This window comes from Ursus maritimus, unplaced genomic scaffold (assembly GCF_017311325.1).
Source record: "Ursus maritimus isolate PB19 unplaced genomic scaffold, ASM1731132v1 scaffold_13, whole genome shotgun sequence".
NCBI lineage: Eukaryota > Metazoa > Chordata > Mammalia > Carnivora > Ursidae > Ursus > Ursus maritimus.
The window spans coordinates 14,162,506-14,188,554 of NW_024423675.1; the positions used below are offsets into that span (position 1 = coordinate 14,162,506).

At 34.0% G+C, this 26,049-nt stretch overlaps 1 protein-coding gene across 2 annotated transcripts in view; it reads left to right on the forward strand.

Moving 5' to 3' along the window:
• Window positions 1-11,429, forward strand: part of GRIK2 (glutamate ionotropic receptor kainate type subunit 2) — a 635,255-nt gene extending 623,826 nt beyond the window's left edge. The window contains exon 16 of one of the 2 annotated variants that reach the window (XM_008704998.1): window positions 9,737-11,429. In XM_008704998.1, coding sequence (XP_008703220.1) covers window positions 9,737-9,901 — 165 coding nt within the window. In that variant the 3' untranslated portion in view covers window positions 9,902-11,429. Of the gene's footprint in view, window positions 1-5,570; window positions 5,619-9,736 lie in introns of those variants that run through there. The other variant, XM_008704999.2, reaches the window with a different exon arrangement.
• The last annotated feature ends 14,620 nt before the right edge of the window (window positions 11,430-26,049 follow it).

The following is a 26,049-nucleotide window of genomic DNA, read 5'->3' on the forward strand; positions in this document are numbered from 1 at the left end:
ACAAAGACCTAGTGTTTTTAGTTTGTATTTTCAAGGTCCCAAACGGTGCCTGTTGGCAATAAGATAGATTGATCTATCATCTAATTATTTATATATGTCTTTCTTTCTGTTTATTTAAATTAATAATGAAGTTGATTCCAGGAAACTATTTGGAAAAGTATATCATGAAGAATAAAGAAGAACTATGTTTCCATATAGTTCAAAAGAACTGTGTTTGTAAAATAAATATTTATTGATTTATTAGAAGTATCCCATTTTTATTTATTGTGATAAATTTGTTCTTGGACTCAACTTTTTTATTTTTCTCGAGGAAAAGATTTTATTTAGTTGAGCTATACAGTTTGTTTAACACCTTACTTAATTTGTTAAAATTATCCATAAAATATTCCTAGATTTTATCACAGGATATGCAGGAGGACATATAGAAATTCAGTTTATTTATACTTATAATTGTGACTTTAATTACATGTCTTAAATTTTAAAAATAAGGTAAATATTTGTGATCACTCATTTACTCAATAATTACTTATTAAGAACTGAACATGCAAGGAATTATATTTTGCACATTGTATGTAGGCAATAATATATTATTCATAATTCCAGCCCCAATGTGCTTTGCTATCTCTCTTCCCTTCTCTTGCTCCATTCTTTTCCTTCTTTCTTTAGGCTATAGTATTCCAGGATTTAAAAAAAATGAAATTTCCCATCTTTATCTAAATAGGCTGCCAGACACAATATACACACAGTTCTAGTTGAATACGAACCTTATACACAAAATTTATGAATAACAAATAGCATGCATTTTGTAAAATATTAGTAGAGCAAATAGGTCTTGATGACTGTAACTTTTTTATATTTCTGATAATTAGGAGTAGTGTAAGAAAGTATCATTCTTAAATGAAGGAAGGTTAAAACTGAAAACAGAAGAAAATGCTGAAATATATGGACCCTAATTCAAAAACCGTAAATTGCATTCCTTTCAGATAACCACAAGATGGTGTATTACAATTTTGATAATACTTCATAGTTTTAATTTTGATGCAAATATTAATACATCAAAGATACACTGCTTTTCATTTATTTGAACTTTTAAAATATAGGCATTTATTTTTCTGATCTTTCCAAAGTATAACTTGACCATTTGGAAAGATCCTCAAAATGTTTTTCTTTTCTGAATGTGTCTGGAAATGTAACTAATCAACATGTACATTTTCTCATTGATTTTCTTCTTTCCTTACCTGTTTCCTGATTTTAAAAATATTAGTACTTAAGTTTCATTCAGTAAGAATCCAAGAAACTGTATACATCTGAGGCGATCATCAGTGAATTTCAGGTTACGTGAATTTGCTTAAAAGGTCCTGTTTCACCCTCTTAAGTCTTACTTATAACTGAAGAAAGCTACTTAGGATACAAAGTTTTGTCTGGTAATATTTATGATAATATATTGGTTTTATAAGCGTGAATTAGAAGTGATTGTAATTATTTTAATTTTAATTAAACTTTTTTCTGACAGAATTATGGTTCAATTCATGTTTAAAATCATTCATCATTTCTTAAATATTTTAACATGTCCTCTTTTAAAACATGTACATAAGCCTGACTTCTTTTGATTTCCAGCAAGAAGAGTAATGTAACTTACAGTTTAATTTTTTTGTCTGATTTATATACAGAAATATGGGTTTGCCTGTAAAAATTGTCTTTATTGAACAGTTTGAACATGAATCTTTGAGTTTCCTGACATGAAAAGACTTAGCAACAAAAATATTATTTTTTATTACTTATTAACAAAATTTAGTCAAAATGCCTGAGAAATAAAAAGATATAAATTATTGCTCAGATACCGAATTTGTATTGATTTGAACTTTCCTTTAAGATGATTGAAGTACATTTTAAGATCTATTTGGTACTGTTGTTTTCCAGGATATAGTACATTTTAGTCAATGTTGTTATTTGTATTATAGAACACTGGTATGTCATACTCCAGATGATCTCTAAATAAAGGTGTTTTTCCAGACACCGAAAGTTTAAAAAAACTGTGGAGGGCACATAGAATGTTCTTCAGTCTATAGTTGAATAACAAATGTAGAAGGAAGCTGTAACTCATAGTAGAAGGACCAGTGAACGAAACAGTACAATTTGGGGGAACGACAAAGAGAAAATCAGAGTGAGTTAGTTTAATCCTATGAGACTTGGGATCCTGGATGAAAGATTATTCACAGGAAAACACTTTCCAAAACTGGCTGAATCTGTATTTCATGGAACTAGAAGAATGAAAACAGGTTGTTGCTTTCAGAATGCTGAAGAATTTGCTCTATCAGGAGCAATGCTTTTGAAAAGAGGCCATTTATTGGACAAGGTGTAGGAATGCAAACACTGTCATAAATCATCAGTAAAGATTTTATTTCAATATTTACCTTTTGCAAGTAGTGCCTATTAACAAACCACAGAACAGATGTGCTTTGAAATTTTAACAGCATTTAACTTTTTAGAAGTTAGAAGTTCTAAGTATATTTCAGTATAATAAAATTTAGCCGTAAAGCATGTTGCTATTCAGAAGTTAAAAGTTGCAAATAGACTTTGGACAAATAGTCCATTTTGTATTGTTTTTATGTTACTCCTTTTCTCTGAGAGCAGAGAATCTCTCAATTTCTACCAATGACCTATGTAAGGATTAACTGGATGGCTTTTAAAAATGTTTTTAAATATAAATATAAAATCATACTTAAAAATGAGATGCCAATCTTTATTTTATTCACTAATCAAGTTCCAAATCATTCGAAGGATTTTTAAGTCATTTGTTTATGATTAAGCCAGCCTCTTTTAATGCACATAAATGATGTTTTAAAATTAAGATTGTAACTGGATGGATAGTAATCTTACTACCTTATTTTTATAAATGACTTCAGAGTTTCTAAAGAGTAATATCTCATTTGAATACAAAGTTACCCTGAGAACTGTGCAAATATCAATATCCGTATTGTGCACATCAGGACAAGTGTCTCAAGGGTCAAGTGTTTCCCAAAGTCAAAGATGCCTACTCTCACACTTCTTAAGCTATAGCATATTGCACAAAATGGAGATAGAATATCAAACTATTTTTCCTGATAGTTTTTCTTCTTGAAGTTGCACTGATGCTATATGTGGAGTGAAAGTTTGAATTAGATAAATGGATTGTGGGCTTTGATCTTAAGCACTGTCTAGTTATTTCACTTTCCTAGACAAGTAAGCATGAGTTTTGGAATTAAAAAAAAAAAGATTTGAGCTCCTTTCTCAACTTTTTTCAACTTTGGATAAAATTACTAAACCTTTCTATACATCTCTTAAAATAAACAAATAAATGGGTTATGAATACACCATAAATGGAAGTGTTTTAAAAATTAAGATAGTTAATATACATTGAGTATTTTGTGTGTGTCTGACGTACAATAAGCAGCTATTGCTATAATATACTTATTATTATTCATAAGGCTGAGCCATTTTAACTGCTGGATCTTAAAAAGAGAGAGCTTTCCTGGAATTCAGCATTAGATATTTGGATGTTATATGTTTTGTTGAAAATTGTATCATTATGACTACTAGCAAGAATGTGATGGTTAACATTGCTTTTTCTTAAAACACATTTCATAGCTTTATTGACTAAAGTGGTGTTGAAGCTTGTCAGACCTTATTCATTGATTTTTTGAGCTTAAGTAGGGGAAGTGTAAAAATGTATAATGATGCTTCATTTTTCTCTGTCTCACTGTATTTGCTAAATGCAATATAAAGATATTCAGTAACTGTTTCTGTAAGAGTTAAGATTTCTGAGAATATTTTAATCTTTGGTTAAGTTTATCATTGTAATATAACCCCGGCTAAAGCATAGGATGCTTTGTCATTTTATTCATTAAAAAATGTATTTCTTTTTGCCCCGTATTTTTTTTCTGTCTGATTATTACTTACTATTCAAAAATTAACAGTGATTAAGAACAGAGTCCAGGTAACGGCTCCACTGAAATTCAAGTCACTGTTCAGGAGGCAGGCTGATATAATAAAAGCATTCATAGAACGGTGGTCAAGAGAACAGTGCTCTTCTTTGAGCTCTGATACCAGTTTTATGCATAACCTTGGGTAGATAACTTGACTTCTTGAGTTTGCGTTTCTTTAGCTGTAAAATTAAAGTGATGAAGCAGTAAGATCATTGCAGACCCTGAGCGTAAAACGTCCCTTCTGACAGCCATGCAGCTAATCTAAATAATTTTTTTTTTCTTCAAAATGAGAGCTGCTCTGGAACCGAATACCAAGATCAAAGTTGCTATGCATTTTTGACATGAGTGTCTTAACTAGCCATTTTCCATCTCTCATTGCTTCACTGTTACATTCATATAGCCTGAGGTCAGTTTATATACTTCTGATGGATAGCATTAGCTCTTTGATAGTTTAAAAATCCTGTCAATTAAAAAGAATATAAATCAAAAGGAATGTGTGATATTAAACGACAAGTATTTTCCTCATTTAATACACCAATATGTATATAAAATATCACATATTATGTTCTATATACTTTTATGCCATTTTAGTTACTATTGAGTTGATTTAGTGATTATCTAATGTGAGATAATTTTATGCAGGGATCACAGTGACTGTTTGGATTTGATTTATGACATGCGACTTGGAATTCTTGGTCAAATGGCTTATGGCATCAGAAATTAATTAGAAAAGTGTCTGAGAATGGACTAGTTATCCATATTCAGTTAACAAACTAAAGGACAAACACAAAACAAGTTTAGTTAATACATGCTAGTATATATTAGAATATTGAGCTACAAATCTGATAGAAGTAGCTTGAAGATGTTTTGGTGGGATTTCCAATAGGAACTGTACATACACAAAAATGGTTGGAAATTATTCTGAATGAATATTGGAGTATCATTTAGTTCATTTTATACTATCAAAGAATAGGACAGCAAACACATAAAATAGAGTTTCCTCCTTAAAATATAAATACGGAGTGCATAATATCTTGATTATTTTGCCTTTGGGTGATAAATGATACATATATGCAACATGAAAGTGACAAGCTTCAAAGTTTAAAAATTCAAATTGGTTCTTTTCAATCAGTTGCTGTTTTTAAAAAAGACATTGCTAAATATAAAGATCTTAACTTAAAAATGTAGTTTATGCCAGTGTTCAGTGTGGAACATATTTACACCAAGATTTCTACTTTTTAAAAACTCAGGTGCTTTGCCAAGTACGGTCACATCATGTGATCATATAAACACATCTATAAATTCGAAAATTAAGCTATTAATAAATTATCCTATACACCGATAATGATATTCTTGAGAACATTTTTCTGTGGACTATTTATGTTGTCTTACTATACTCAAAATAAAAATACAGCTTTATTAAAAAACAATGTAAATATAGCCAAATATATGCTTTTAAGGTTTCCAGACCTTCATCATTTCTAGAATTAGTGATGTGTAAATACAGGTTGCCTCATTAAATATAGTGAATTTTATAATGAGTTTTACTAATTTAAATGCAATTATACATGCTAACAGCTCAAAGATTTAAATTTTCATTTTCAGGAATCTTCTATTTGGTTAGTGCCACCCTACCATCCAGACACTGTTTAGTAAACTTTTGAAACTTACTAAAAGAGGTTTTTAATAATGGTTAGTATCCTTGTGCCTTTCTTTTTTCTTTTTGTAGTCTGTTATATTAATGTGGAGAAACATTTTTGTGGTTGTTTTCACTCTAAGAAACTTACCTTATTTAATGACACAATTTGTGGTTTTCCATTCCTAAGGAAGAGTGATTTGAAAAAAAGCAACATTGTTTTCTTTTTCTTCCTCCCACTCCCCTCCCTTCCTGCTTTGCCTTCCCCCCTCCCCTCCCTCCCACATTCCCTCCTTCCTTCTTTCCCCTTCTATTGCTCTCTCTTTTTCTTTTATTTTTCTTCTGCCTCTCCTTACTTCTCTCCTCCTCCCTCCCCCCACTTTTCCTTCTTATTTATCATAAGCCAGGAAACTCCTGTTAAGTGCATTTGGGTTTTTCAAAGCCTTATTTCATAGTTCAACAAAAAGACATTTTTCAAAATTTCAATTATTACATGAAGCAGGAAAGACACTGTCTCTCGAATGACAACGTTAGAACTTTATTTAAAAGTTAGGCATAGTAATTTTTCGGCAACACACAGCACAAAGAAACAACTATAATCCGCAAGCATATCTATAGTTTCAGCTTTAGATTCTTACATAGATTACAATATGAAATTTGCATTCCAAAGCTTTAAAAAAAGTAAAGAACATGTGTTTGCCTGGTGCCACAAGTGAACAGTACTTTGTGATATCATTAAATTCTTTAAATTTCCCATGTTGATTCTAAACTCTTGCTCAGGTCTTAAGGTTTTCATAGTTTTCTGAAGGATTAGAAATATTCTACATATGAGAAGAGAACCTATGGTCTCACAGTGACTTCATTAGTAACCGAAAATAAAACTATTTTTAGGTAAACTTACAGTGATAGATCAAAAGAGAACTGGTAAAGTTCAGCTCATTCAGAGAAAAAAACAGAGTAAAAGGAGTAATTTGACATTAAATAGCCAAAGCTATTGGTTGGTTGATTGAAGGCTGTTTGATTAAAATGTTCACTTTCTAATAGCTTTGTAGAATAAAGCCTAAAATGGTAATGGTGGGGTTACGTGTTTATAATTTTCAGAGTTTCTAAATTTGTAAATAGAGTTCATTTAAGATTATTTAATTTATAAAAGATGAAAGTATTGTGATCTTGGGTGCAGATTTTTTACCTACATTTTATATTACACAGCATTATAAATGTTACACATTATCTAAAATTGCCTAAAAAGAGTTTTATATGCCTTTTTGTAGTCTGAAGTTAGGTGTAGGGTACTAAATTCAGTTTGCTCTTTAACTTACTAGAAATAAAATTAAGTCATTTCATCTTTGAATGGATATGTATATTTATAAGACTTTTTTTCAAAGGAAATCAGGTGTATAGGCCACTCTCTTAGTATGGACAAAAATTAATTAATATATCTATTCCATTATTTTTTGAAACTAATATATTCAAAATGTCTACAATTCGAGTTTGCCAAAAAGAGGGTATGATCAATTATTTAACATATGGGAAATTTACTCATTTTAAATGAAGGCTTATTTCAAACAATTCAACGTTATTCACGTCCTATAACATTTTAAAGTGTCGATGGCATCAAGTTCTGACCTTGTTATATTATCTAATCAATTCTTCTGTTAAATGTTTCAACAGAGAGCCAAGACTAAGTTACCTCAAGACTATGTATTCTTCCCCCTTTTGGAGTCAGATTTTTCCATTTCTACAGTGTTGTCATCATCACCATCTTCATCATCATTATCATCATGTTCTTAATAAGTACATCTAATAGTAGGTATTAAGCAATGAGAAACACTGTGTCCATATACTGGCTGTCAGGTGTCATATAAATCCTTTAATAGAACTATAATTCATGAACTTCTGAACTGTATAACTTAACACATTATAAATAATGCATGGCAGTAACTGTAGTTAATGGGGAATTCATGTGTAGCATTTAATCATCACCCATTATAAGTACTAATAAATTAATATTTTTACTAACTTAATGTTATTAAACAAATACCAAAGTTTTACCTTGATTTATCAGGTATTTTGTATACATGCACTTTACTAAGCTTTTGAAAAACACTTTTTTAAGCAATTGAATCAAACACATCGTTAAGTAAGAATTCAAATATTAGGCTCATGTGTAGCTACAGTTAAAATTCAGTCAACATTTAAAGACCACATGTGTGTTCAGTCAGTGCCATGAGAACTTGATTTCTACTCTTTACAATTTAGTGAGATAGATACATAGAAGTCCCAGAGGCCAGACAGAAAAATACGATAATGAGTGCAAAATACTAAAGGGACAAAACCAAATTGAGCAAAAATAATGAACATGGTCAATTGGAAAGTGATTTCTTCATAAGTTAAAAAGTGATGTCCTAAGGTAAAGGGGTAAAGTCGGATTGATATGAAGGATGAAAGAACTCTGTAGGGTCCTAGAGCAAGGGGAAGCAAAGGAGAAAAACCTTGGAGGTCCAAGCAGAGAAGAGTTTGTGTAGAGAAAAAAGAAATGAGGAGGGTGGAGAGGAAGGGGGAAAGCTAAATCAGATAAGTCATGATGGGAAAAAACGGATTTGGATTTTACCTGTTTCTTAGACAAAGAAATGCCATTAATAACTGGTTTAAAAGTAGATTTTTCTGGTATCCGTGAGCCTTTTGGGAAGGAATAGCCTAGACATAGAGTTGAGAAGACCACTAACGAAACTGTTCAGGAACCCATAGAAGAGAAATGAAGATATAGCCAGGAATGGACAAGAAGATACTAAGACAAGGTCAAAAATCACAAAATTGGGTTATCAGGATATCTTGCTGGTGTCTCAGGTATGAGCTGCTAAAAGTGACTTCTCTTTTCTCTGAATCAGTTTTCTGTCACAGAGATGCTTACTTTAATTCAAAGTATTAGTTTGAGTGTCACAAAAGATTATGCATGCAAAATATTTTTAAAAAAACATAAATCACATATATGCTATTAAATATTGTTTGGAATTAACCTAAGCTGATAAACAATAAAGCAGCAACACCTAAAGCAAAAAAATAAGTCTTCACATGCAAATTCGAGTAGGTTTATTTCGTTTTGTTTTCATATCACTTTTTGGAATTGTGTAAATTTTTTCATATTTGTCCACATTTTTAACTCTTACACAGAAAAAGCCCAAGTCTCAGCCGATCTGAATCCCAACTACAATATGCAACTGGTTCATGAATCTGATTTATATGTAACTAACACACGTGTATCTCAATTAGTTGGAGAAGAAGACTAATAAAATTTTGTTTCACATATATGAGTCTGTAATAGGAATCATAAGAAGTGTGTAATAAGCCCCAGATACACAGAATTTCTAGCAAATCTATTGCCAATGAAATGGGAATTAAAAATAATATTTATAAGGTCATTTTTTCTTGATGGGATAAATTATTTGCCAGCTTTCAGTTATCAAGCTGATGTTGACCAAAAAAGTTAATATTTGTTCATGTATTTTTAACGTGCTACAGTTTGTCATTTCATGAGTAAATCATATTTGTTTGTAATCATCATCAATAGTTTTATAGGCATAATCACACAAAGATATAATGAATACCAGAAATTATTTTCCATGTTTTTGTGTGTAAATGTGTACTATTTTTGTTCTGTTTTGAGATACACAATGAAGAATCCATGTTTAAAGAAAATTTTCATATGTCATGTTGTGATCTAAAAAAGTAGTATATTTCTTCTAATTTGTTTAAAGATCAAGAGTGGATTTCTGGTTATTGATTTGTGTATTTGTGTTTGTATTTAAATTTTAAGGTAGATTTCTATTTCATGATGTTAATCAATTTTACATCTGAAAATCTTATTCAACATACCCATATTCTCTGCATTTCTCGTTGGCAGTTTATTTCACTCTCAGGTGGAGATTTTCTTTAAACTAGCCCACTTGACAAAGAGACTTTAATGATCACAAGTTGTGTATAAAAAGTGCAACAACCGCCATCACCTTTATAATGAAAATTTTCAAACCTTCAAGGCTGCTATGTTGACAAGTCTCTTGAAAATGACTTTAATATGATTTCTGGGCAGTTGCAGTCGATCCGTTTTGTAATATCTCACTCTCTGTGTTATTCTTAGAGGTCCTTCTGTAGCGCCATGGTGGAAGAGCTGAGGATGTCCCTGAAATGCCAGCGTCGGTTAAAACACAAGCCACAGGCCCCAGTTATTGTGAAAACAGAAGAAGTTATCAACATGCACACATTTAACGACAGAAGGTTGCCAGGTAAAGAAACCATGGCATAAAGCTGGGAGGCCACACACCCAAGCACAAACTGTCGTCTTTTTTCCAAACAATTTAGCGAGAATGTTTCCTGTGGAAATATGCAACCTGTGCAAAATAAAATGAGTTACCTCATGCCGCTGTGTCTATGAACTAGAGACTCTGTGATCTAAGCAGTTGCAATGATCAGACTTGATTTACAAGCATCATGGATCAACCAAGTTACACTGGGTTACACTGTTTATCATGGGTTCCTCCCTTCTTTTGAGTGAATGTTACATGCGCATTTTGTGGCTGGTTTCAAATGCAGTCCAGTAAGAAATTACAGGTTTCTTTTGAAGTCCAACTGTTGCCAGGAGGTGGAATATCAATGCCCCAAGGGTAACCAGTTAAAAAAAAATCATTAAGAATAAAAATACTTGGAATCAGCAAAAACTGTAGTGTTACGAGAGACAGTACAGTCTTCTGACACCCCGATAATAGAGGTGGTGATGTTACTAGCCCCCCAGCTACTCAGTATAATGATCATCTGAATAGACGATATGTGTTTATAGGATGTGAAAAAAAATGTAATGCAAAACAAATCTGAATTTCATGGCAAGTGGAATATAAAGCAGATATTCATCAGTGTTTTTCTTTCTTTCTTTCTTTTGACAGTCTGTGTCACTGATTGAGATAGAAATGTCAATGACCAAGGCAATAATGTTTTTTTCTTAAGTTTGCGAAGGCAGGAGATTTAACATACAACTCTACCAGGTCCCTACCTATCCCCTTACACCTTTTCCACAATCCCGTGCCAAGAATAAAAAAGCAACAGTTGGTTCAGAGATTCTGAATTAAAAAGGATGATGTTTTGCAATCTTTGTCGTAAGTTGTAAAAGAGGGCTGAGTATCGATGGTTATATGGAAGACTGAAGCTTTCATTCTAACATTCAGATATGTTAATCTAAACCCTCGTTCCTGCTGTAAACGAACTTGATGGAGCCTGGGCAGATCTCGGTGAAAGGAGAAAGGGGACTGGTCAACCATAGAAAAGTATGTGTGGAGAACTTTGAAGTGGACTGCATTTATCAATACAGTCACAATGTTAAATGAACAAAATTCTTGAGCAGTTTTTTTCAAAAAAATGTTCAGGTTTATTTGTGGAAATGCAAGATTTCTATGAAAATAGTTTTTGTATGGAAATTTTTGTAATACTTTTTATCAACAAAACAAGAACACGTGTTCCTGTCAGGGGTGTGATGTCAAGCATGAATGGTAGTGCGTGTGCACCACCAACGTTTGGTGAAAACTATTTTTATCAAGAAAAAAAGGAATCATAGAAGAGAAATATTTTCAAGTTAGATAATATAAAAGCTAGGTGCACTACCACCACTGCTTACCATGCCACACCCCTGGTTTCCACGAGGCTGATAACATACTGTAATGAACAATTGTGTGTAAAATGGTAAAAGACACAGACCTCTTGACAACATTGTGATAACAGTTGAGTGCACACAGTTTGCTGTTTGAATCCAATGCACAAAATTTAAAAAAATCATTAAAATTATGTCCATTTTACTTTCAGCTTTGACTTTCATTTTTCTCTTGTATGTGTATAAGAATGTGAAATATGTTCATTGCTTGAGGGCAAGTCCAGTTCCTGAAGGCTTCTGGGTCATCAAGAATGGCCACTTCCCAACCACCTGGAGAAAAGAAGAAAAAGCCTCAGTGATGAACTATACAGATGTAGGAAAAGCTGGACTGGGATAGAACTTGTAATCTTTCAGTTTAGGGCAGTTTAAATGAGAAAAATAGCAGTTCTAGAAGCAGCAGTCATGATCTTGCTTCTTCTATGAGTGGATATTGACTATATTCGATAGGGTTGTGTAAGACTGTATAGTGTTTACTTATATGATATTCGAAGTTCAACTTATGTCCAGTTTAAGAATTCCTTTGTACATTGATAATTCAGTGTAATTCAGCAAAAGGAGAAGAGAAGATAAGCTGAATACCAGCAATTAGTAATGATGTGGTTTAGATGTTAACATTCTAACAGAATTTGTTTAAAGCAAACAAGGTAACCATTTTAATTACAGGTGACCCCCAATAAATAAATAAATAAGAAAAAGCTCTGTATTTTTTAAACTCATAAAAGTTGTATAATCAAATTGCTAATATCTGATTCAATTAAAAATTAAATGCCCAAGTATTTTCAAAATTTCTAGTGTCAGAGATATTTTCAATTAAAATTCATATTTCAATGATAATTTTGTCCCCAAATTTAATTTTAGAGAGTTACGCAGGCCACTACTAAAAATCTCAGCATTGTTTTTTTACATGGTAAATAACAACTTCAACATATCTCATAAAAATGTTCAGATTTTGGATAATACTAAGTTTTTTATCAATCAGATTCTAATCAGATTTTAAAGCACTTTTTAAGTTCAATTCTTCATTATATTAAACAAATTTAATAATAGGCCAGAAATGATGACTTTAACTTTTTTTAAGTGGTCAGGAAATAATTATTTCGATTTTTGGTAAAATGTGGCAATTATTTTATTCAAGTATTAAATTTAACAATTTTGAAAAGTGCAAAAAAACTTCTGTATTTTTACTCTAATGGTAATTGAGAATATATAAACACTGTATAATATTTAATTTTTATCCATTTCCTAAAAGGTTTCTACATTAACGCCAAAACAGATATTTCCCTACTTATTAGGTACTTACATACACTTATACTCATATACTTATATATGAGATACTATTTTTTGAGATACTATTCTAAATCTTAATAAAATCTTGATTACTTTCAAAATAATTTCAACCAGTGAAAAAAAATGTGTCCTCTCTCTGAGAAGGTAATATATTGGAGTAAGCATTATTTTCTATCGTAACACTTAAATTATAAAAAGGAAAGGAAGAGAACCTGTTACAATCAACAACATAACCTGACAACTGCAGGTAATCAATGGAGGTACACATACCACAAAAAACTCTGTCCACTATAAAACATGAGGGGGATATATTTACATATGCCATAACCAAATAACCCTAACCAGATGAAAATAGCAATGATTTATATTAGTATATATATATATATACACACATAAACACACAAATCCGTATTTGTAATACATATATATTACAGCTAAATAACCCTAACAACTATGAGAATACCAAGGAGATATTCACATATTTACAGATGAACAACCCTAACCACTATGAGAACACCAAGTAGATGTATTTTATCTTACAAATATGTAACTTGGATAAGGATATTTTATTAATTAAAATGTTTCTAGTATTTTGCAACTCAGTTACAATTTTATACAAGTTTCTTGTTACTATTGAATGAGTATATATATTAAACACTAATGATTTAAAAGTATTTTAGCACAATGATACTTTTAATATTTGTTTATTATGAAATATACATATGACAAATTGCAAACCACGCATATGTACAACAGAATCGTGGGATCTGGCTGTTCTGTGCACCAAAAATTGTTCCCTGGGAATAGGCTGTTCTATATATTCTGTGACTGGGCTTATTGCCGCTCACCTCCAGCTCTGAAATGTAATTTTAAGCAGAGTACTGTCATAGAGAGAAGAGAGTGCCAGCTGTTTCAGGAAACAGGGCACAAAATATCAAGAAGAACTTCATCAATGTCTGATCAAGGAAAGCAAAGTATGAATGACAATGTGGACTAGGCTCACCTGAGAATTATCTTTTCAGGTTTAAAAGGTGGTACGATGGCAGCAAAGATTTGGGTCAGGACAGTCCTGAATGTGTCTGTAATTTGAATCACACTGTTCCAGTGTGGACTGATGATTGGCCCTCTGTGTCTGCAGCATAATTATTATTGTGAGATTCTTCCCTTCTTTTGACTTCTTAGGATCCCCTTAGTCTCAACCATATTGAGCAATCTCCTGTTGCTTCTAACAAACATATGTCCTCTCTTTTCTAGGTTTATCTCTAATTTTGGTGGCTTCTTCAGAATTCCAGGGCAAGTCCATTTTTTGAGATATTTCTGAAAAAGGCTGTATATGTCTGAATGCTTTTATTCTACTTTCATAGATAATTGTTAGTTTTGCTGGGTGTAGAGCTAATTTATCTATTTCAAGGTATCCTTTCATTGCTTTCTCACCTCTAAGCTACGTGAAAAAAACCTAAAATCATTCAGATCCCTGATGCTTTGTGATTTTTTAAGCTGTCTTTTAGGTTTGTGTTCCCAGCATCCTAAAATACCCAAGTGATAGGCATGTATCTACTTTTATCCATTGTGCTGGGCTCTTGCTAATTTTTTCAATTTAGTCACTATTGTCCTCCAGTTTGGGGAAACTTTCTGAACCATAACTTTGAGGATTTCCTTTTCTCAGCTTCCTGTGTTCACTCTGACAACTTCTCTTAACATTAAATTATTTTAATTTTTATGAGTTTTTATTTTATGACTGCAGTATCTTCTCATATCTCTGAAAACATTAATAGCAATCCTATGAAATTCCCTTCTTCCTGAGAAGAATTCCATTTCTTCCCAGGTGCATTTTTTCTGCTTGCTTATTTGGATTCCTCTCTTCTATTTTAGAGGTTTTCTTCAAATGTTTGTCTCTAATTCCTAGCAACCTGTTAATGATTAAGAAAAGGGGACTAAAATCTGAGTTGGAAGTTCTACATGCACAGACGTGTAAGGGAGAATATTTATCTAATTTGAGCTTTGCCATAGATTAATCTAATCGGGATATTTGTTAATGAATCCTTCAAAATGTCCCTATCTTGGGATCTTTCCTCTTGGGCCTATTAGATTCTCGTGAAAATTTTCTTTTAGTTTCTTGCCTAGAGATTAAAGCCCTGATTGCCAGTGTCCTGGTAAGCATTGTTTAAGAGAACTGGAGTTCTCCACATTCTGAATTCAGAACGACTAAGGGCCCTTAAACATTTGTTTCAAATTTAGTAATTGGGCTTTCAACTGGACCTGGCATCCTTTAGCCTGGAGCACTTCATTTTTTTCCCTTTTGGAAATAACACACTACCACTTTGCTGAATTGGTGGAGAACAGGCTCCCAGAGGGGAAGAAGAGGGAGGGGATATAGGAACCCACCGTTTTCAGAATACATTCAGGAGGTCCTCCTTACTGTATTCCTCCCTCCTCTATTACTAGTTATTAATGTACTTTGTACACCTGGTTCCTGTGCCTTTAAGAATTCTGTGATACAGGCTGTCTGGATGGTTCAGTTGGTTAAGCGACTGCCTTTGGCTCAGGTCATGATCCTGGAGTCTCCAGTCAGGCTCCCTGCTCAGTGGGGAGTCTGCTTCTCCCTCTGACCCTCCCCTCTCTCATGGTCTCTCTGTCTCATTCTCTTTCTCAAATAAATAAATAAAATATTTTAAAAAAAAGAAGAGTTCTGTGATACTATCTGATTGGTTGACAGTTCCTCACACCGCCCACTTCGGATTCTATTTTTTTGAATCTGCTTAGTTAATTACCATTTGTTCATATGCCTGTCTCCTCCCAAAATTTTGTTGAAATTTTCACCTCTCTGTTCTCCGTATTCTTGGAGTTTTATGCATTTAAAAAAATCTGTCTACTGTAATTTTTATGGTTGAGAAGGAGCAAAATTTGATGCATGCGTTTAATTCTCACTCTTACCTGAAACAAGACTTCCTTTTAAAGAAAATATTATGCAGAAATACAATATAGGGAGCAAATCAAAACTAGAAATGCTTTGGTTCTAATACAGTGGAGGCAGAACAGACCTTGCTTTTCTAATTGTAAAGAACCTAATATCGCCAATGTTTTCTTCTTACTAAATAGTTTTTCTACCTCTGTATGTAAAGGGGATACTTTCACCACAAAAACGGATTTCATGAAATGGAGTCCAAGAATATTTCTGAAATGGGGAATACTTCTATTTTAGTATCTGTCAAATAATGCTAAATTTGGAAGCCAGTGTAGTTTATACCCTAAGGGCTTAGGTCTAATTCAAAACATTCCAATTTCTATTATATAAAGCTCAAGAAACACGTGTTATAATGTAGATAAGGAACGTGTTGTCAGTAAACCATGCTGAACTGTAGGATTTTAAGAATTCCTCTTTAATATATTGCCTTACACTGTATCTTGCTTTCACGTTTATTATGAGCGTAACTTAAAAAAAAGTTTATAACCAAATATATCCCTGACTCTTTATGAAGGAGAATTGCTGTTTTCCTATATTTTAACTGGAGATTTCTATACTATTATATTTCCAAAAATATAACACTCTCAATTACCAGTAGAGTTTACCTTAAAGTCAATCTGTAGAATTTAATATCTAATCCAACATTGTTAATGCACTGAAAAAATCTATCATAAATCATATATTCCACTCACCTTGATCAAAATTCATAAGGTAAAAGGGGAAATAAAAGACACACTGCACATATGCTCCTTCTATATTTTAAAAGTATTTTTTTGACATTTACCCATATCTCAGCTTGCAATCTAAGGTTTTCGCATAGTTTAGGACAGCTGCTACACCTCCAGCCCCTGGATGCACATTTCTACAAGGAGGGAGGAACAAAAGCAAACAAACAAGGTCTCGTTTCGTTCCTATAAGGTAACATATCACACACAAGTCGCATGTTAACATTGGTCAACTTAGTCACATGCCCACAGTAGTTGTAAGGAAATGTTGACTTCAATTCGGGGAACCGTGTGCCAGCTAAACGTCAGGGGTTCGACCACTGAGGAAAATGTATAAACAAGCACGGGAAACAAACCACAATCTCTGCCATCCCCGGTATTTTATAGTCTCTCACGCAGCCCACTAAACCTGACCGTGTTCTGAACCCCCTGTTTTGGTCATTTCCCATTCATGTGCCATCTACCACCACCTTTCTCTCTCCCTCCCTCTCTCTCTCTCTATCAGATAATCTCATATCTTACTGTTTTCCTTTACATTCCTATATCTCTTTCCCTGATGGAAACCTGGGTTTTCCCTTATGACATTATTTGTTTGAAACCTCAACAAAAGAAGTAGTTCACAATTTCTTTGCTCCGCAGGAAACTTTCACTTATACTAACCATTACTTTGTTTCCCAAGATACTTTTTTCCTCATTTTTTAACAACTTAGACACCTTGGTTAGAATTGGCCTGTTACTCTGCCCTGCCTATATTAATTGATTAAATGTGTGCCTGTTTGTTTATGTTAAAAAACCAGTGAATTCACATTACCCACCAAGGTTTGTGTTAGATACTGTGGCAGTGCTGATCGAAAAAGAGGCATGTTGCCCGCTGTCATGGTTTACGGTCTAGAAGAGGAAGCTGATCTTAATCAAATGTGTTAAATACATAAATAGAAATGATAAAATGATGTCAAAGAAGTGTTCCTTTTGTTAGATTCTGATGAATGATGGGACTTCCCTCAGTAGCTCTCAAGCAGCACAATTTAAGAGGTAAAAATTTAAAAAACGGTTTATATTTATAAAAGATGCACGGAGAAGCATATATTGGTATACTGAGACATATTACGGATTTGTATCTCCTTCCCAGGAGCATATAACTTCTACTGACTTCAAACCTTGGCACAGGGTAGGAGTCTTCCAGGTGTGGAGAACAGAAACTGAGATGTTAACAGTACTGTTAGTACATGACTGCCATTCTATTACTCAGGGTGGCAATTTCCCATTACATGCAAAATATGACACGAAAACTTCACCTAAATTTTTCTTTGACCTATGCTATTTCCATTTGTGTTGATTTTTTTCCCTTTGTCCTTACAAGAAAAAATTCACCAGTGCTCCCCCGCGCCTTTTCAAAAGGTCCTTACTTTTCTTGTAGGGTATAAGTAAACAGTGACCCAACAATCAACTTTATAACACTGACAACATCCTTGTTGAAACAGGGTGAAACAGAGTCAAGTCCCCATTATTCAGCCCCTGTCTAAAGTCTGCCAAAAATGGACTTGAGTTTTTCTCACACAGGTGGTGGAAAATAAAGATACAGTGTTTTATTAGAGTTTTTAATAAAGGAACCTAATTTTAGACTAGAGAATCAGGGTAAGTAAGCTTCTCTGCGTAAGTGATGTTTGCATTGAGACAATGAATGATGACAAGTAGGCACTCAGCAAAGAGAAAAAAAATTCACAAGCCTGTGACAAAGTACCTGTAAATGTCCTGTGACAGGAAGGACGATGACATGTACTAACAGATGCTTTGATGGGGCCCAAAGAAGGCATGGGAGTACGTAACTGGGATATATTTAAAATATAGCTGAGAGCCAGACCTTAGCAAGGCAGGGCAAGTGACCTTAATGATTTGATCTTTATCCAAAGAGCAATGGCAAACTATTTAAATCTCTTAAGCAGAAACAAGATTGTTGGATAAGATCTTCATTTTGTAAAAACCATTCAGGCAGCAATTTGGAGCATAGTTTAAATAGGTACCAGAGTGGGGAGATTAGTGAAGAGGCCATATCAGTAAGTAGTCTGGTTAGTTTAGATTAAACTCAACTGGTAACAGTAAAAATGAATAGAAAGAGACAGATTCAAAAGATATTTAGCAGGCAAAAATTCACATAATTTCCTGGTGAATTCAATAATAAATATAAAGGTTGTTAATACTTGTTGCGTCATAACTCACAGTGAATGAGCGCTTGGTACGAATTATCTCCTCTGATGCTTCGAGCAACCCTATGAGGTTAGGATTAATACTATCACATTTTATGGACAAGAAAACTACTGACAGGAGAACTTAAATTAATTTAAAGGTCTTACAGCTGTCAGACTCAGACAGAATGACCGCAATGTTGTTTGCCACTCTATTTGGTCATAGTAACAAGCAACAATGACATCTCAGTGGCTATCAAAATGAAAGTTTATTTCTCATTCATGAAAACTCTGCTGTGGGTTTTGTTTTTGTTTTTGTTTCTGTTTCTGTTTTTGCATGTCTTTCTATGGCCATTACCTTCCCTGTGGTAATTCATGATCCAGATTGCTTCAGTCTTTTAGTGCCCTCATGAAGCTTTCTCCCACAACACCCTCAGAAAGGCTTAGTAGGATCAATTCACATAGTCCTAACCTATTCTAAGGGACTCACAAGCGCTGTAGTGGTTTGCAGTCTGGAGGGAGAGCAAAATCGATTTTGTGAGAACTAATAATATCAACTATGCTATGAAAATCCATGCAGATTTATGGTTTTCCCAACTAATTGTCATCAACTCAAATATAAATAGAAGAACTTATAAGAAATTTCTAGATTTACGAGGAAGAGAATGCATGTAGTTTTTGACACAGGTGGAGATATCTCTGAAAGATCCTAGTGGAAATTTCTTGTAAGAAATTTCAATTCATTATACATGTATGAGTTAGAGTTAGAGTCTGGAGTAAATGCATAAATAGTAAAATAGGCATCAGAAAGATATTACTGAAATAGTGAATGTAAACAAGAAAGTCTCAGTAAGGAGCACTGAGTAAGAAGAGATGAGGGTCTGGGACAAAACTTCGCCTGTTGGATAATAGGGGTGGGTTTATAAAGGAGATAGTGAACGTGTTGCCAGAGATATGGGACTATGATGTTTCACAACTTTATAATCTTTCCAAGCAAACCAGAGAGGGGTCTACAGAGCCTTGTCTTAAGTTAATGTCTGCAGCCCTTAATGTCCTACAGATGGAAATGGGAACATCCTCAAATTCTTTGCTACAGAAATGTGATTAACTTATACTAGATTTGATGACCGGAAGAACAGTTAGGACTCAGACGTGGTAAAAAGTACTTGGCATCTGCTGGCAGCTCGGGCTGTTATTGATACTGTAAATCAAACGGACATCAGTGTCATGTGTTCCTGAAACTCTGGCCAGCATGTGGTAGTGAAGTTGGTTGGGTGCTTCACTTCTGGAAACTTCACTAAACCAAATCCAAGCAGACAGGGTTTTTATCTCAATCTTTCCACCATTGCTCTGGGTAACATGGTCTCTATGTTGTTTGAACCTCGTCATTCTGTAACATAAGGAAACTCACTTAGCGGGTCTAATGTAATTGATGTGGTCCTAGGAAGTCTTGCCCGTGGGGGCGCCATTTCCTGTGAGCACCCATGAAGGTCATGCCTGATCTCTATTTATGTCCAGGTCCATAAAAGTTTGAAAGGAAAAACAGGACCCTGCTGAAAAGGCTGTGGGCAGGAAGGGATTCAGAATGAATAGACACTCAAACTCTTAACACTTTCTCTTGCCCAAGCAAGATTGCATCTGAATTTAAAGGTGTGCAGATACTTTGTGTGTCTTTTTGGCAGTTCCCCACAAAACACTGGGGTGTTCATCTTGTGGTAAAACACGGTGAGCAGCAAGCACTTTTTAGGCTATTGACTAAGTACACATAGGCATAGCATATTGAGTTCTCAGATGAGCTCTTAAACAGACTGTGGTATAAGATTGCTAGAAAATACACTCCCCCCCCCCCTTTTTAAAGAACATCAACAAAAATAAACTTCATCTACAATAGGGACCCAATAACAATCCTGAGCCCCTTTGCTCCAAAGCAATTTTCATAACTGACATGTCTAGCCGCACCCTTGCCTTCAGTGACACTAGGAATAAACCCTCACTTCTAAGTATTGAACTTGAAATTACTGTCTCTGAACATAAGCTCTTTCCCCCCACCCACTTTGTTTTACTCCCATTTCACCTATATCCTCATCGTTCCCAAGCTTTTCAGTAATTTCAGTAATTTCCTATTATCTCTCCTTCCCTCTACTTACCTCCTCCAGAGGGATAGAGAGAGAGAGAAGTATGATATTCTATGTTTCCTGAAACTTCTTTTTAACTTAAAATTATGTTACTAAGATTTGTTCATGTTTTTTCTGATAGCTCTTGTTCACCATTTTTCACTGCTGTATAATACTTATTGACTAAATCTACCATTATTTATTTGTTCTCTAGTCAGTGGCTACTAGAATTTTTTTTTAAGTTATATATTGTCCTAGAATGTATATATCTTTATGTACGTCTTCTGGTATCCATGTGTTAAGATATTTATTAGATATACATACTCTGAGCCTTGGGGCATGTCAATGTTCTATTCTCCAACACTGCCAAACCTGCACCAGTCAGCACCTAAATCATCAATATGTAGGAGTACCTTTCCTCTCCAAGTCTTGGTCTTTCTCAGATTTTTTTTTTCTAATTTTTGCTCATCAAATGTGTCAAATACCATTATGGTTTTGATTTGCATTTTCCTGTTGACTAGTGCTACGCATCATCTCCCACGTCTATTACATGTGTTTCACATTCTTTCAAACGTCTACTCAGGACCTATACCCAGTTTTCTATTGAATTTTTTTCTTAATGATTTCTAGGCGCCTAAATACTATTGATATTATCTAATCTGTTATTTGGTTTTATTTGCTGCAAACATCTCCTCTCCTGTGTGACCTGTGTGTTTTCGCTTTTTAAAAAGTCTATTTGATGAACATAAGTTGCTAATTTTAATGTTGCTAAATGTATCATTCTATTAATTTATTGCTCACACTTTTGATATTCTGTTTAAGAAATGCCTCCTTTATTGATAACAGAATGATATTATCTATACGGTTTTCTGAAAATTTTAAAGTATGACTTTATAATTTTAATTTAATTCAAATGTGTGCATTTCCTTTTTCCCCACCTGTATAAACACGTTTTCTCCCTCAATTTGTTGAACGGTATCTCCTTTCAGTGAACTGCTATGCTACATCTGGAACCTATCATACATGCGTGGGTCTTTCTCTGGGTTTTGTATTTAATCTTTTCTCTGTCTTCAGAAGTATCTTGTTATATCACCTGAATTTCATAATCAATCATTTAAGTGACACACACACACACCGAAACATAACTGCTGGAATTTTAATCAGAATGAAGTCAAATCTTTGTATCAATTTGGAAATAACTTTTGCATTTATTTGATGCTATCTTCTTACTCATGAACGCTTACTTGCCTTCTTTAATGTCCTTTGCAATTTATTTTGCATATAGTTCTTGCATATATCTGTTTCATTTGTTCCTAGGTAATTTATAATTTTTGTAGCTATTATAAATGGTGTCTTTCTTAAAATACTGTTTTTATGCTGTTTGTTCCTAGTATATAAAGGTATATAAGGATATCATATATTCAGCCACCTTGCTAAGCTTTCCTTTTATTTCTACACATTTGCCTCTAGATTATTTTGGATTTTCTATGTAAACAGTCACATGATATGCAAATAATGAATGTCTTATTTCCTCTTTCAATCTTTTCCTTTTAAGTTTCTTCTTGTCTTACAAAGCTGTCTATGACCCCTAAGGAAATGTTGAACATAATAGATGCTGGTAGACATCTTTGTTTCTTCCTGACTTTGAAGATGTTTCCAACCTATTTGGCATTCCTCATTTCACCTCCCTCTTTTGAATTTACTGCTGAAATCACCAGGTCCACTCCCCCTCAGCACTTGTCTAGATCTCCAACTATGTTTCCAAGGCTGTGTTGACCTCCAAGTTAAACATATATGAACTACAGTCTGTCCCAGGGACAGACCTTACGTAGGTGGTACAAAAGCAAACAGTACACAGCTCACATATTTTGGATTCTTCCTGTACACCTATATAGAGCCAGACAGACCCTCATTATCTTTCTCTATCCCAATGTGAGTACTTTCTATCTTTTCTTGTTTCCAATAGTTTGTTTTTTAATCTACTCCTCACACTCCCAATATAGTTGTTTACAAAAGGAATCTGATAAATCATTTGTTTGCTGCAAAGAGCAAAAGAGTCTTTAGTTGTGGGGTTTTTTTTTTTTTCCTGTCACCTGCAATAGAAATAACAGCTTTTTGACATGTCATTTACACTTTGAACTCCACACCAACTGGTTCCAAACTGCTTTTTTAGCTCCCAGCTTTGTTACTGCATCATATACTCTATATTTCAAACATACCAAATAACTGATTACTAATTTTGCCAAGAATTTTCTCATTTCGTGCACTTGCTATACCTGAAAGGTTCTCATCCCGTCTCTCCCTATCAGAATTTTCTGTTCAGTTTTCATGGTCTAACTCATAGGTAGAAATGTATCTAAGATCTATTTTTGAAGTCTTCCAGTACTCAGTCTTTAATATAATATAGTAGGTGTAAATTATGTGTGACATGTCAATTTTTTGGAAAATAATTTTAATTTCTATTTTATAGCTTGAAAAATGTAAGCAAGTTTGTTTTAAAACTAGTTAAATTCCAGTAGGGGAAGAATGAAAATAGAATTTAAGGAAAAATATTCTTGTGATTGCAGTGCCAATTGACAGAACTGATATACATGATTCATTTATGATAGTTTCAAATGTGTAATGATATGTTTACAGATTTGACTCTACATTGTCATGCTTATGGTTTTATTATTCGATCTCTACTGAAGTAAACCTCATTTGTTACATGTGTCAGTAATATTTTTGTTAAGACTAGTTGAGAGTCCATAAACTATGATTTATGATTAACTTCCTTCTAAAGAAAATATTTTGAAGAATATTAATTCCACAAATGTTCCCTAAACACCTCTTGGGAGCCAGATATTATGGTATTAGCTAAGGATTGAATGATTACCTAGCAGACCGGATTTTCCTGCGACACAGCTTACAGTATAATGGGTAGGCAAACATGACACAAATAATTACACAAATCAATATATTGTCACATATTAAACCAACTACCCAATATAGTGAGTAGAGAGCATTACAGAGGATGCAGTTTACATTCATGAATAAAGAGTGACTGAGTAAATGAAATTTTAGGATAAACTATAAAAAATGGAATTACACCAGAAGAGAGACAAGAAGGATGAAAGTTCTGGAGAAGAACCACTCAAAGAATAGCATGTGTGAAAACACAGTCAGGGAAGAGCAAAGACTGATACAGCCACAACACAGTGAGCAAGGACAAAGTGACTTGAGAGTAAGATCAGCATTTAACCGTAGACTGAATCATTGGAGACTTTGTTGCCCGTGTAAAAAATTCTGCATTTTTAGTACAGTCAGAAGCACTAAAAGTTTTTAATTAAGAGAGTTATGTGATTAAATTTAATTTTTTCACAGGCAATTTTGGCAATTGCGATTCTAAGAAGAGCACCTAGAAAACCCTTAGGGCATTCATGAGCCTGTCACCCTAAACAAAATGTTGGAAATGCATAGACCTACATTTGTAAAGACTTACTTTGCTGAGTTTTTCAGTAAAAAAAGAAAAATGAATCATATCTACTAGTAGGGAAAAATTCTTCTTGATTATTCAATAAGCAGCTAGGAGGCAATGCCCCATTCTTCTTTACATGATTTATTTTTGTCTATTAGATTTTCAATAAATATTTGCTAAAAAAGTGAACAGTGGTATCACAGGAAAATAACAGGTCTTCAATTAATGTTAAAACTCCATTGGCAAAAAATGAGTGGAGAGTGGCAGAGAGGCTGTCCTGGTGATCTGGTGATGCTCAAGTGTTAGGAGAACCAAGTTCAAAATTAAAGAAATTATAATAAATAGTATCAAGAAAATACAATATGAAAAATTTCATTAATATTACAAAACTAGTAACAGAGGCAGATATAAAGATAGAAAAGAGCATAGGTAACCAGTATAGATGATTTTTTAAATTCAGCTTTTAATATTAAACCTTGAGGGATGCCTGGGTGGCTCAGTCGGTCTGCCTTCAGCTCAGGTCATGGTGCCAGGGTCCCGGGATCAAGCCCTGCCTCAGGCTCCCTGCTCAGTGGGAAGTCTGCTTCTCCCTCGCCCTCTGCCTCACCCCTCTGCTCATGTTCCTTCTCTCTCTTTTTCTCAAATAAATCAAATCTTATAAAAACAATAACAACTTTGAGCTGAAGAGGAAATCAAGAAATCATCTAGAGACATTGCCTTTCTTGTCTTTCTCCATGGGCATTTATACCACCTCATTCCTTAAATTACCAGCTAGATCTCAGTGACTTCACATTTATGTTGAGCCTAGAATACTTCTCTGATTGCCAGACACCTCTATGTAACTACTGAGCATTTATACATTTCTCCCAAATCTCCTCTCTCTGAATTTCATTTCCTGGTAAAAGTCAATGCTAAGCACTTCGCTAGATGCTGAAGAAGGTAAAGCAAATATATTACAACAAACAGATCTAAATCCCTTGTGAAAAGTACTCTTCTAGGCTTTTACAGGATTACATGACTTTGTGGAAAAGGTATCCAATCCTGTTGAGGGGCCAGGAAGAATGAAAGGGGAAAACCCCCTCAAGAAGTGGTACAGAAAATGGCTTGGTAGAACCAAAATAAATAACCAGGCGAAGTATGGGGTTTGAGGTGGAGAGAGTTGCCAGTAAGGGATACGTCTAAAGACAGAAAAGAGGAACAAGAACACACTTTATTAAGAAAATTATGAAAGCTTAAATATGGTTCAAAGTTTACATTTAAAGTTGTGAATATACATGGGGAGGAGACAGGAAGTATTCTATGTTATAAAGTAATTCCTTTCTAAGGAGTTTCTACTTACCTGTTAGGGAATGAATACTCACTGAAATAAAAGAGGGGGTGATTTGATTATATTCATAGTTTAGATTTAAAAAGTCACCTCAAAGACACCTGGGTGGCTCAGTGGGTTAAGCATCTCACTTCAGCTCAGGTCATGGTCTCCGGGTCCTGGAATCAAGCCCCATGTGGGGTTCTGCACTTAGTGGGGACTCTGCTTGACCCTCTCCCCCTGCCCCTCCCCCACTCATGCTCTCTCTGTCTCTCTCTCTCTCAAATAAATAAACAAAATCTTAAAAAAAAAAAGTCACCTCAGTGGCAGGGTGAGAATTAGTTTGAGGGGACCTAGATTAGAGTCTAAAAAAAAAAATGGTTGCTGTTATTTAATCCCTATAAAGACAAGCAAAACAAAAAGAAAAAACTAAATCAATTGAAATGGGGATGAAGAAATTTGAACAATTTTGAGAGAAATGAAAGAGTTAGAGTCATGAGATATAATTGCTTGTGGAGGAGAGACATAGGAAGACAAAAAGGTGACTCCAGAGTTTCTGGTTTGGGCAACAGCATGGGATAGTATGACTTACAATAGGGTTAAGAGAACATAGGATGGAACAGATGTGTGAGATTCTTTCACACCTCATTCTCCATCACATCTACACTCAGTTATCCTTAAATTGTATCAACTTTTCCTCCCATTTTCTTCATTCAACA